The 13,321-nt window shown below is 39.4% G+C and overlaps 1 protein-coding gene across 2 annotated transcripts in view; it reads left to right on the top strand.

Annotated features, from left to right (window-relative positions):
* Positions 1-13,321, top strand: part of NFKB1 (nuclear factor kappa B subunit 1) — a 117,802-nt gene that overhangs the window by 34,748 nt on the left and 69,733 nt on the right. For both annotated transcript variants that reach the window (XM_058721795.1, XM_058721794.1), the window contains exon 5: positions 2,401-2,499. In XM_058721795.1, coding sequence (XP_058577778.1) covers positions 2,401-2,499 — 99 coding nt within the window. The remainder of the gene's footprint in view (positions 1-2,400; positions 2,500-13,321) is intronic.

The following is a 13,321-nucleotide window of genomic DNA, read 5'->3' as shown; positions in this document are numbered from 1 at the left end:
ATGATTTACCTATGGGGTTGTGTAGTTCCAAATTTCAAAATTTAATTCACTCTACGTAGATGTGTGAAAGCTTGCCTGAGTAAAACAGTGTGTTTGTTTACCAAACCGAAGTTATTTTGATGTCTGACTGCAGTGAAAGTAAAAAGATTGTCTTTAAATCAAACTTTCTGACCGGATGGACATAGCCCTTGCCTTTGAGGTTGATGACTCATTGTAAGCAAATGGAGTTACTAAAATGAATGGCTGTGGATCGACAAACCTCTAATCTCAAAATTTAGAATCAGAAACACATTTAGAACTATGCATGTGAAGACATCTTATCTTCCTGAAAAAAAAAATAATAATAATAAATTTAAAGTACACATGTATATGTTTCTCCACCTGTCCTAAAGGGATTTTGTGATTAAAAATAATGAATTTCTTCATTAAATTTTTTTTCATTTTTAAAATAAAAATTAGGAGAATGTTCTTTTTCCTTTGCCATCGTTGTCCCCAGCTCTGACAGACATGAGTCATAACGTAGACTACTAATCTTTAGAATATCCAGTTCGTTGCATATTATTCAGTGCTAATTATCTAATGCTGTTTAAAAACGGAAGTTGTATTTAAATAGATTAATAGTCAATAAATCTCTATCTTTATGGTTAGTCAATTCTGGAGGCTCATGTTGCACATGCTGCTGCTTTTTCATGCTTTTAGAAAGTTCATATAATTAATAAAAACAAGCCAACAGCCTCTGTCTACAAAAGATATAGGGCTGAATTTGTAACTTATTTTTTAGTTTAAATGTTGTAAGAAGCTAAACAGAGGAATTGCTCCTAAGGACTAACCTCACCTCAAAAGGTTTCCCTGGTATTAGGTTTGATATCTCCTGAGGAGTCATAGGCAAAAGTCGTTTTAAGTCCCAATTTGTTGAGTTGATTGCACACTCTAGATCCATGTGTGACTTGAGGAACTTTCCCACACTAGGGAATTTACTTCAGACCTTCCTCATCTCATGAAATATGCTTTAAGATTGATCAGAAAATTTTCAGAAAATATAGGGGCAGTTCCAGATGCTTACCAGAGGTTTCAATTAGTTCAGGGCCCCTGGATCATTCAGATTGTTTCAAGACCCTATGATGCATAATGAAATGTAGTGCAATCTAAGGAGGGCAAGAATTTTTACACTGTCCCATGGGCTCAAAGCTGTTAAAATCTTGGCATTTGCCAGGCTTTGCAATTGTTAAAAGAGTATGCACGGTAGAAAGCCCCTACCAGCAAGTGATGGGTGTGCGGACCTCCCGATGGCCTAGTGATCTGGCACTGTTTATATGAAATCAATCCCACTGTAAAAATAAATGAAAGGTGAGGATGTCCCATAGAGCATATTAAGACATTTGAAAAGGATTTGAAAAAAGAAGAACTGTCTGGTTAAGTTTAAACTATAACACCACTACATATTGATTGACATCATTACAAAGTTGAGTCTTTCAGGAAAAACAATGAAATCTCCCTTAATGCTAAGCTCCCTTAATATCCGATCCATTTTCATAAAGGTCCTTGTTTTATTCTTCGTATATAGATATGCACAATTATAACTGTTATCTTTGTAAATCATAAAACGCTAGAACTGGAATAGACCTTACAGATGGTCTTGTCTAATCGTCTCATTTGTATAGATTAAAAAAGCAAAACAAAACATGGAGCTTCCATGTTTATCAGCCCACAGTAAGTAGTACACATGGCAAAGGCTTCCAGCTAACTCTTCACTGATCTACTGTATCTGTAGAATTCTTGAGTTAACCATATCGAAAAGGATTATCTGGTTTTGGATTCATCCAGGTCAGTTACTATATCAAGATTGAGCTTGATAATATCAATAACCATGAAGTCCAAACTCTTATCTTCTGAACTGTTGCATAGGATGTGTTCTGCAACATTGATGCAGTATATTTAACAGGACATTTCTTATTCCCTCTGAATCAACTGTAATCAGAGTAGATAAAGGAATTCCTTTAAGTAGGAGTCAAAGAAGCATAACTCAGTAATATGGCCAAGTTCAGAGCTTGGCAGCAGCAATTTGAGACGAGGAAGCTCTGATTCAAACAAGCTGCAACATGTCGAGTCCGAGGCTTAAACTCTCCAGCAGTTCACTCTCCACATGTGCCCAGCAGGAGAGGTTCTGCAGGGTTAGGGACCTGGCTTCTAAGCCACAGATCAGTGGACAAGTATCAATTCACATCAATGTTCATAGTAAGATTATGGGAAAAGTGGTTCTCATTTGCAGAGTCCTCTTTCACAGTTGATGCTTTTCCTCTCTCATTTGATATACACAAGAATTTAAAATGTGTATATAACTTTGTTCCTACGATTTTTAATAAGTATTTCTCAAACTTGTTGGCTCCGTATTCTTTGCAGAGAGGATTTCGTTTCCGTTATGTATGTGAAGGCCCATCCCATGGTGGACTCCCTGGTGCGTCTAGTGAAAAGAACAAGAAGTCCTACCCTCAGGTCAAAGTAAGTTTGTGGTGTCCTTCTCTATCTTTCTGGAAGATTTCATTTCCTAAAAGCAAAAGAAAGGAATGCTTTAAGTGTATATAGTCTGCCTTTACTCCTAAGCCATTCACACGGTCATTATAATTTTTAGATAGAAATTTGTCCCTTAGCAATAGAAGTGGCAGATTCAAAAATTCTGTTAATGTTTTCATTTAGGATAAATTATTTCAACAGTAACAAATGTTTGCTATTTCTTGATCATCTTCAAGTGTTTTTTGGTTAATATACTTCCGGAAATTTTAGTAAGTCTTTGAAAGAGGTGCTTCCCTTCACCCCTTTGGAGATTTGGTGAAAAACAACAGATGACCGAGGGTGTGGATTATGTGGCATGGTATTTAAGATCACGAACTCAGATCAGGCTCTGTTATTCGCAGTGTGCCTTTGACTAAGTTATCCAACAACACTTCTAAACCTCAGTACCTTAATGCAGAAATCTTGATGGTCTATACTTTTATAGAGTCTTTTAGACACTTTTAGACATTAGATGAGAAAATATATATGAGTGTTTCACAGAGAGCCTGAAAGTACTCTAGGGCCTTTATTTGAGCAACTGTGTAACTACATGTGATGGTCCTTGGAACCTACTGCTTCCTGACATGCCTGTAACGTGTTTGGTCAGGACTTTTACGCATCTTCAGGTTCTTTTTCTGTTTGTTGGTCTAATTGAGAATATCGTTCTCAGAGGTGGTTTGAGTTTTTTATTTTTATAACATGATGCCGTGTTTCTTTTTTTTTTTAATATATGAAATTTATTGTCAAATTGGTTTCTATACAACACCCAGTGCTCATCCCAAAAGGTGCCCTCCTCAATACCCATCACCCACCCTCCCCTCCCTCCCACCCCCCATCAACCCTCAGTTTGTTCTCAGTTTTTAACAGTCTCTTATGCTTTGGCTCTCTCCCACTCTAACCTCTTTTTTTTTTTTCCTCCTTCCCCTCCCCCATGGGTTTCTGTTAAGCTTCTCAGGATCCACATAAGAGTGAAAACATATGATATCTGTCTTTCTCTGTATGGCTTATTTCACTTAGCATCACACTCTCCAGTTCTATCCACATTGCTACAAAAGGCCGTATTTCGTTCTTTCTCATTGCCACGTAGTACTCCATTGTGTATATAAACCACAATTTCTTTATCCATTCATCAGTTGATGGACATTTAGGCTCTTTCCATAATTTGGCTATTGTTGAGAGTGCTGCTATAAACATTGGGGTGCAAGTGCCCCTATGCATCAGTACTCCTGAATCCCTTGGGTAAATTTCTAGCAGTGCTATTGCTGGGTCATAGGGTAGATCTATTTTTTTTTTTTTACTTTTTTTTTTTTTTTCAACGTTTTTTATTTATTTTTTTGGGACAGAGAGAGACAGAGCATGAACAGGGTAGGGGCAGAGAGAGAGGGAGACACAGAATCGGAAACAGGCTCCAGGCTCCGAGCCATCAGCCCAGAGCCTGACGCGGGGCTCGAACTCAGGGACCGCGAGATCGTGACCTGGCTGAAGTCGGACGCTTAACCGACTGCGCCACCCAGGCGCCCCTGGGTAGATCTATTTTTAATTTTCTGAGGAACCTCCACACTGTTTTCCAGAGTGGCTGCACCAATTTGCATTCCCACCAACAGTGCAAGAGGGTTCCCGTTTCTCCACATCCTCTCCAGCACATGATGCCGTGTTTCATAGACTGATAAAAAGTTTTACAGATAAGCCAGTCAGTAATTGCAATTGCACTGTTTATAAAAATTTTATTTGTTTGGTAATTCAAGACTTTGGCAAATGGTTAGCAACTCCTTTCCCACTCAGGTGTGTGCATCTCTCAGGGTAGAACATACTAATACCTGAGTTTTTTTGTTGATTTGCTTTTGTGAATCGGGGAAGGGCAACAGGACAGAGCCTTAGTAAAACTGCGATGTGAAGGAAATTTGCTTTGGTTTTGCCAGCCTTACGTTCTGTTTCCTCCCTCTCCTCCCTCTCCACTTCTAGGCCCAGGCATCTCTAATTTCTTGTCCCTGTTTCAAAACAAAAGACAAAATACTGTGATGTCACTCCTTACCTTATGAGTGAAGCTCACCCATATTATATAGTATCTGTCCTACCAATCCCATTTGCATTTGAAGTCTTCTAGCTTCTGTGTGGAATGAAAGTCATTTTTCCCCTTCAAGGCCATCAGGCAGGGTAAATGTGATGTGTTTAACTCACAGAAGGAAACCACAGTCTCAGATCCTGTAGAAACTGGATGAGGAAAGAAGAGCAGCAACTGAACAAGGGAATTAGCATTTATGAAGCACCAAAGACTTGCCAAGTGCTTTACATACATAATTTTTTCTGATCCTCATAATGACCCTGGTACGGAAAAAGTAGGTACCTACCTGGTAGGTAATGTCTGTGAGGAGGCCGAAGGAGAGAGGCCCAGGCGGCAAAGGGGACTCAGATGGTAGGGAGTCAGGTCTAGCACTTCTCTTTTTAACATATATGTCTGTGCATCATACATATAAACATGTTACATGTTTGTGTGTGTGTGTGTGCTTACGCGAAGGATAATTGAAAGATGCATGTTATCAGCATTGATATTGGCTATAACTACTGAAGAATTAACATCAAGAGAAAAACTGGGTTTTTTTCTGAACTGGCTCTATACAAACTCTATGTAAATTATGGTATTTTCATGAACCGTTTACTTGTATTGTCCCAGTCTTTTGTGGCCAGGTAACAATTCTTGATACTAACAAATACATAGCATTACCTTTTATGTAACTTTATTACCTGATTAGAAAAACTTCATATATTCATTTGTGCTTAGTCTTCATACATCCTTCTCAGGTAGTGGTTACTGCCTCATATTTGCAAAATAATTTAGAAATGAAACAGCCTAGAACAACAAGGACATTAAATATTCTTATCAAATTATAATTGCTGTATCCAGGGAGGTTAATAGTTACTGGGAAATATAGGTATGTAAACAACTAATAATAAAGTCAAAATATAAATGTGTAAGATTGATCATTATTAAACTTCAGTTACAGTGTCATTATTTCACCCAATCATTTATTTTTTATTCACTAATTCAACATGTATTTATTAAGCATTTAGTCCAGTTGTAAGCAAAAGAACAGTTTAGAGAATCTGTTACAAACTGTCACTGTTCTTCTAGCCTGTCATTGTTCACTGAGAGTTTCAATGCCTTTGCTGTTCATAACGGTTAAAGGAAGTCATTTTATTTACCTTAAAAGCTCCTAATCAGAGGGATAAGGAGGAGGGAGAGAAAGACACAACCATGAGGTAGTTTTCCCAGACCTCTTCTCCCAATATCACTCTTAATGGGAATAGTAAAAGGGGACCTTTTAGGTTACAAAGGGATTTTAAACCCTTATTCTCTGTAAAATTTAGACAGAAGAAAGAGTTGCCCTCAGTATGTATCTCTTATCAAGAGGATCTTTACAATTGCCCATGTCTTCTGCTGTAGTTAACTAAGTACCCCCTCTGCGTGTGGCTGTAAGGGAAGCAGCGGGCCAGATACAACTTTATCAGGGCTTCTCAAACTCGGCACCACTGACATTTTGGGCCAGAAAACTCTTTGTTGTGGGGGGCTTGCCAGTGCATTGCAGGATATTCAGCAATATGCCTGGCTTCTACCCACTCGGAGCCAATAGCCTCCCTACAATTGTGACAACGAAAAATGTCTCTAGACATTGCCAAAATTACCCTGCTTTGGAACCACTGATCTAGATGCAGGGTTGACTCAACCTTAACCTTTCTCCTGTGCATACTTTTCTACTGTAAAGCTGTAGCACATGGATTATATGGAATATATGGAATTGCCTAAATATATTATTTTGCAAACATATGTACTTTTCCTGATTATTAGTAGGTACTTATTTTCAAAATGATCACAGTGAGTGTATAATTTCTTCTAGGGTCTCTGAGCTAACATACCTGGAGAACTTACACCTGAGGTAGCATTAAGGAGAAAGAAAAGAGAAGAAAAAAAATGTCTTAAAACAGTCCATATTCTATGATAACAGCATATCTAAAAGCTAACATAGGGTTCTGTGGGCACTCGGTTATGAAGTGTTGCAGAAGAGAAAGTGAAAGTGGACACAGGTTCAGCCAAGGCACAGAACCTGCAGAGCAGCTGTGGTGTGTGAGCAGTGGGAACCTTTCTGGAATAGTCCTCATCCTCCGTTCCAGGGGAGGGAGGTATAACCAAGGGTGCCCACAATTACCCCTAGAATCCATTCCGGCAGGAACTTCAGAGGGAGGGCATTTAGATTTACTGCAAAGAATGCTATATCTGAGATTTACATATGCTACATGCTTATTAAAATACATTTGTTCAGGTTTAACAGGGAAATATTACAGGCTCTGCCTTTTCCTCACCTATGGCCTCTTACTGGTCTGCCTCTCCCCTCAGACCTCACTCCCTCTCTTTCTTCCCATCACCCCTCTCTGTGGGCACACCACCCCACTGAGATGCCTCTGAAAGGCTGGTGGCTCAGCATGCACTCAGTCACATGCAGGCAGCAGCAAAGTGCCGGGAGGCCACCCAAAAGCTATGGGGTTGGCTGTGGCTTGGGGGCTGCAGACCCCTAACTACACTTTATAGAGTGTGTGAATGTAAAACTTGCTTGGGTTACTCTCTTGATGATTGTCCAAATATGATACTTAAGTTAAATCATTAAAAAAATTTTTTTTAATGTTTATTATTTCGAGAGAGAGAGACACTGTAGACAGAATGCGAGTGGGGGAGGGGCAGAGAGAGCATTTGTACAGAATCCGAAGCAGGCTCCAAGCTCTGAGCTGTCGGCACAGAACCCAACGTGGGGCACGAACTCATGGACCGCAAGATCATGACCTGAGCCGAAGTCAGACGTTTAACCGACTGAGCCACGTGGGCGCCCCTCAACTTAAATCATTTTAAAGCAACTCTAGGAGTCTACCCAATCCTCCTTTTTCTGCTGGAATTTTGTGCCATGCCTGAAACCCTGTTTCTTTTTTTGTTAATGTTTTTATTTATTTTTGAGAGAGACAGAGACAGAGACAGAGAGGGAGAGACAGAGACAGAGAGAGAGAGACAGAGAGAGAGAGACAGAGAGAGAGAGAGAACGAGTGGGGGAGGGGCAGAGAGAGAGGGAGGCAGAAGATCTGAAGCCGGCTCTGTGCTGACAGCAGAAAGCCCGACTCAGGGCTCAAACTCACGAACCTGTGAGATCATGATCTGAGCAGAAGCCGGACACTTAACCGACTGAGTCACCCAGGCACCCCTAAAACCCTATCTCTAATAAGCTGGGTGTAGACTAGGCTTAGACACACTCTTACCATGTGGAGGTAATTTCTAGAACTCCGATGCGGGACCCCCTGGTGCTCTGCGTGCTTCTTTGCTGTCAGAATTCCATTTGGATTTCTAGAGCTTTGCTGTGTAAGTCTTCAGATTCTTTTTTAAAAATTGTTTTAATTACAGAATGCTTCAAGCATAATTCAAAAACATTTAAAAGTTGGTATAACAGACACCACATACACCATCTAGATGTAATAGATCTTAACATTCTACAAAATGAACTTCTGATCTCTGTCTCTCTAAAATGAAACGTAGTTACAGTTACAACCCCACCCATCTATCATTTTTTCCTTTTTCTTCGTAAATGAACCAGTATTCTGCACTTTCATTCTCTGATCTGCTTTAATATTTTTACTCCATAAGGATGCTTCTATCAATACTGGCATTTTCAAGAAAATTAATTTTTACTGGCTTCCACCCAAATTTTCTATTCTATATCATGGCTCCTTTTCAGGGCAGATAAGGGTTAAAACCTGGGCTCCACTGAAGATCAGTGTTCACTTTGATCCTCCTGATTCTTCTTTATCATCTAGATAAAATTTATTCATTTACAATGTGGAGTTTATTCTGACTCACAACAACAACAGAATAACATTAAGAGAAAAATCCAGGGAGAGCACATATACAGACTGACTCTTAATGTCTCGCCCTTTTTAAAGAAAAGCTTTCCTGTTGTTAAACATTTAATATTCTTTGATACTGTCCAGTAAAGTGTCTCTTTAAAGTTTCTTCAGTTCTGATTTCATCACGGAGCTCCTAATGGGAGAGGCTGGCAGAAAAGCACAAGTACCTTCCTCGGGGCCAAGCTTGTCCCTGCCTGTTTTTGACTCAGCAAGGAGTGCCAAGGAAGGCTCGTTTCCCTCTTTTTCCCGAAAGTTATGCATCAGATTTTTTTTATCAATCAAACTGCTTTCCTCTTCACAGAGGAGGAAGGGTGCCAGTGGGAGCAGCCCCATGGGGCTTCAGAAACTCTCAGTGATGGTCTTCCAGAAACTCCCCGTCCTCAGCTGATAGGATCATCAGCCTCCAGCGGGGCTCACTCTATGCCAGACAGAAATCAGTGTCAGTGACCTTCATTCTAAAATACAAATAGCTCCCCAGTTGGTATTTTTATTTTCTCTTTAGTTATAAATATCGAATGCAGTGGACTACAGCTTGAAACACAGCTGATGTGCGTGTCACTATTTTTAATCACATGTTTTCTGAAAGCTGATTCTCACATATGTGTTCTTTCCTGAGTGCTGTACGTTGAACAGAAGGCATGTGTCAAAATGTTTAGGTCAAAACCAGCTTTTTTTGTTGTCCCCTGTGCCCACTTGATTTTTTTTTTTTTTTTTTTTTTTTTTTTTAAGTCTCCACTCTGGTGCCTCTCATTTAAAAATCCTAAATGTTAAGTTCTGTCAAGGTCAAATAAAGACCGGCTGATCTGCTGTGGCATTTAAAGCTATCACATATCCTTGCATAATCTCCTTTCCTTTGTATAGACTTGTCTGATCCAGGAGGTTTGCCATTATGAGGATCTAGTTTTAATACTAATTTGGAATAATTTAATCTGAGTTGATCACTAAAAGCAACAGGAAAGAAAATCACCAGTAATCCATTAGGCATGCATATAGAACCTGAGTTTGTAGCATTTATTAAAATTTCCATCAGTAGTTCTTTACTATTTGCATATATATGTTCATGCGGGAAATTATTATATCCCCTGTGTGCAGGGCCCTGTATATTGAAGAGAGAGCTTGTAACCTGGAACCCTTTTGGTGGTTTCAGAGAACTTTGGGACTTCTGAGTTTCTGTGCAGAATTTTATGTAAGCATATATACATTTTTGTGAAGAGATAGCTGTTTATCAGATTTTCAAAGGGATGGGCTCAAACATGGTCAGGAATCAAGGCTGTAGATTACATGTCTTTTTAGCTTTTTGACAGCAGCTAATTAAAAGACTGGTGTGCATATGTATGTATATAATGTCTTTGTCAATTTTTTTTCATTTGTTATTTTTGTACTTTTTAATTTTACGGTTATGTTTTTGCATTTCTTAATCCATTTTAAATGAGTCAAAATACTTCAGGCCTCCAACACAAAGCTCTGGAAAGCCTGCCTTCACTTTGGCCATAGGGTGGAAAAGAGGTGAGATTTAGTATCACCAGACAAAAAAGGTGAATGGGCTTCACTGCTTTTTCTCTCTTGCCCTTCCATATTGATGGTGATTCAGCATAAAGTTAACCATTGATGATGGAAGTCAAAAGAGAGAAAATTCATTTAACAAATAGTCATTGAGCACTGTGTGTCAGGTCCTGCTCTAGGCAAGCAGGCAAAACTCTCTCCCATGTGTAACCACAATCTACACTTCTAGATAAATTTTCTTTCAATTAGTTCAGAAATTTTGCATTTGGCCCCTGAAACAAAATACTACCTTGTAGAATATTTTTAAAAATAGCCCTCTAAATTCACTGTATGTATTCTTAGTCTCTGTTATGAACTAGAGAGAGCTACTCATTAAGGAAACTTCTAACAGAGATCATAGCTGTGAGACTTAACTGTTAGAGATTATCAGGGAAACCACAAATTGTCTAAATTTTAAGTTTTGTTTTTGTCAGCCCTGGCTTGGTGATCTTCCTCTGCTGGCCATTCTCATTTCTCTCTCCTTTACTCTTCCCTAAATACATGATTATCCTGGGACCATTGTTCAATCTAAAGCCAATCTCTGATAGCTTCTAACTAACCAGTTACCAGTTACCAGTCTGAAGATTGTATAGTGTCTCCCCATTCCATTCAGGAACTCAGGTCTCATAAAGTCCCATAGCGGTAATTCTTCTTGCTAAGATGAGAATATTCTGGGGGCACCTGCGTGGCTGTTGGTTAAGCGTATGACTTAGTTTCAGATCAGGTCATGATCTCACAGTTTGTGAGTTCGGGCCCCACATCAGGCTCTGTGCTGACAATGCGGAGACTGCTTGAGATTCTGTCTCCCTCTTTCTCTGCCCCTCCCCCGCTCACGCTCTCTGTCTGTCTCTCAAAAATAAATAAACTTAAAAAAAAGAATGTTCGGAAGTACTATATAGCCCTTAAATGTATAACACCTCCTCCTCAACAGACAAGCTGTTTCTCAACCTGTCAGCAGGTCTAGACAGGAGGCTGTAGATGACCCTGCAGTCTCCATCTCCTCTCCTCACCTTCAGGAGGGTACCAGATCAGAACCCTCTGGTCTGCATTTGCCTCTCCTGCAGGTGGGCTGGAAGGTGCATGCGGACTTTCACAGACAGTTCCTCTCCCCTTTAGATCCCCATCCACCCAACAGAATGATTTTGAGAATGGATTGTTATGCTTACTTTCATCATCTCATTTAGTCAACGCAACAATCCACGCAAGTAAGTTATCTGATCCTCATTTGATAAATGAGATAATTGAAGCCTGGAAAAGTTAAGAAGCTTACCCTGAGTCTCATAGTCTTTCTGGGTTGGAGTCCCAAGATTTCAGTTCAGACAGTATGATTTAAGAGTCTACACTCTTAACCATCATGGGATACTATTCATTACTAAAATATTAAGGGTTTGTCCATAAGAGACTCTTAAATACTGAGAACAAACTGAAGGTTGATGGGAGGTGGGGGAGAGGGGAAAGTGGGTGATGGACATTGAGGAGGGCACATGTTGGAATGAGCACTGGGTGTTGTATGGTTTATTTGACAATAAATTATATTTAATTAAAAAAAAGATAGAATCCTAAGAAAAAGTTTGAGAAAATGATATGAAAGTAAGAAATGATAAAAGATTTAGAGTCAGAGGGAGCAGACAAAAGAAAAATATGAAACATCACCCTTGAGTGCTATAAATAATTATCTGAAATGTTTATCAGTAATTATCTAACATAACAATAATGATCTAAAATAAATGGTCTAAATATACAAACTAAAAAAATAATAAAATAAAATAAATAAAATATTAAGGTTTTGTCTCTACTCATGGGGGTCCTTTGAATCTATGCTTCTCTGTCATTGGTGTGCATCAGAGTCACCCAAGAGTATTCTAACCACAGAGATGCCTGGGACCCGTTCCACATATGCTAAATCACAATGGGACATTTAGCCAATCTTGGATTCTATGATAAGTTCTTTTTTTTTTTTTTTTTTTTTTTTTATTTAGTTTTTGGGACAGAGAGAGACAGAGCATGAACGGGGGAGGGGCAGAGAGAGAGGGAGACACAGAATCGGAAACAGGCTCCAGGCTCCGAGCCATCAGCCCAGAGCCCGACGCGGGGCTCGAACTCACGGACCGTGAGATCGTGACCTGGCTGAAGTCGGACGCCCAACCGACTGCGCCACCCAGGCGCCCCCTATGATAAGTTCTAAGGACTTATATCATACAAGGACAAGGTATAACAACAGGTAAATGAATAGGCAAATCATGGTATAACTACGGAATGAAATATGCCACTGCTTTTAAAAACTAACATGAAGACTGCAACATGGAAAACTGCTTATGAACTAATGTTAAGAAAAAAGCAGGATTCCAGATTAAAAATATAATCACTAAACTGATTTACCTTAGGGAATGAGTTAAAATCAAGATTAGAGACTGTCGATTTCAATTATTAAATTGAAAAAATAGATCTGAAATAGTTTCCTGGAATATAGCACAGAAAGATGGAGAACTTGAAAGAAAGGGTGAGATAAAGGGTATAGGAGAGAGAGTAACAGGTGTCTGACTGATGTCCTAGAAGGAGGTAACAGAGCTACAGTTCTACACTTACAGGTTCTAGGGCTGGGGTGTCATCAGCTGGCTTGTGGACCACACTGTTAGGCTTAAAGCATTGGTTCTAAAGTCAGTTAGTTCAGGGCTGGGCATGCATGATGTTGATTCCTAGTTTTGCCACTAACTTGCAGTGTTACTCAACTTGGCCAGGCCTCAGTTTCTTCATCTGCAAAGTTGAGACAAGTGTGTGTATAGGATATGTGTATAAATTGTACCTACTGTATAGGATATGTGTATAAATTGAGTTATTCAATGCATAGCACATAGTAAGCACTTAAAAATGATAGTTGCTTTTATTTAGTATACCCAAACACACTAATTTGAGTGTTGAATGGCAACTTTCTGATTGGTTTATGGAATCACGGAGTTACACAAAAGCTTCATCAGTCCACTAATTTATTTGTAGCACAACCTCACTAATCAGGATTGCTTCCACTCTATTTACACCATGTGCTTCCTTCTATCTGGGGTTAGTAAAGTAGGAGATTGAAAAGAGAAACTATACCAAAAGCTTACTTTTAGATGTAACACATGATCTTGTTTTTGTTTTTTTTTTTTAATGTTTATTTACTTCTGAGAGAGAGAGAGAGAGAGAGAGAGAGAGACAGAGAGAGAGAGAGAGACAGAGTGCAAGTGGGAGAGGGGCAGAGGGAGAGAGATACACAGACTCCAAAGCAGGCTTCAGGCTCGGAGCTGTCAGCACA

This window comes from Neofelis nebulosa, chromosome 3, assembly GCF_028018385.1.
Source record: "Neofelis nebulosa isolate mNeoNeb1 chromosome 3, mNeoNeb1.pri, whole genome shotgun sequence".
NCBI classification, from domain to species: domain Eukaryota; kingdom Metazoa; phylum Chordata; class Mammalia; order Carnivora; family Felidae; genus Neofelis; species Neofelis nebulosa.
The sequence above is the reverse complement of the archived record's forward strand: the minus strand, read 5'-3'. Positions and strand labels throughout refer to the sequence as shown.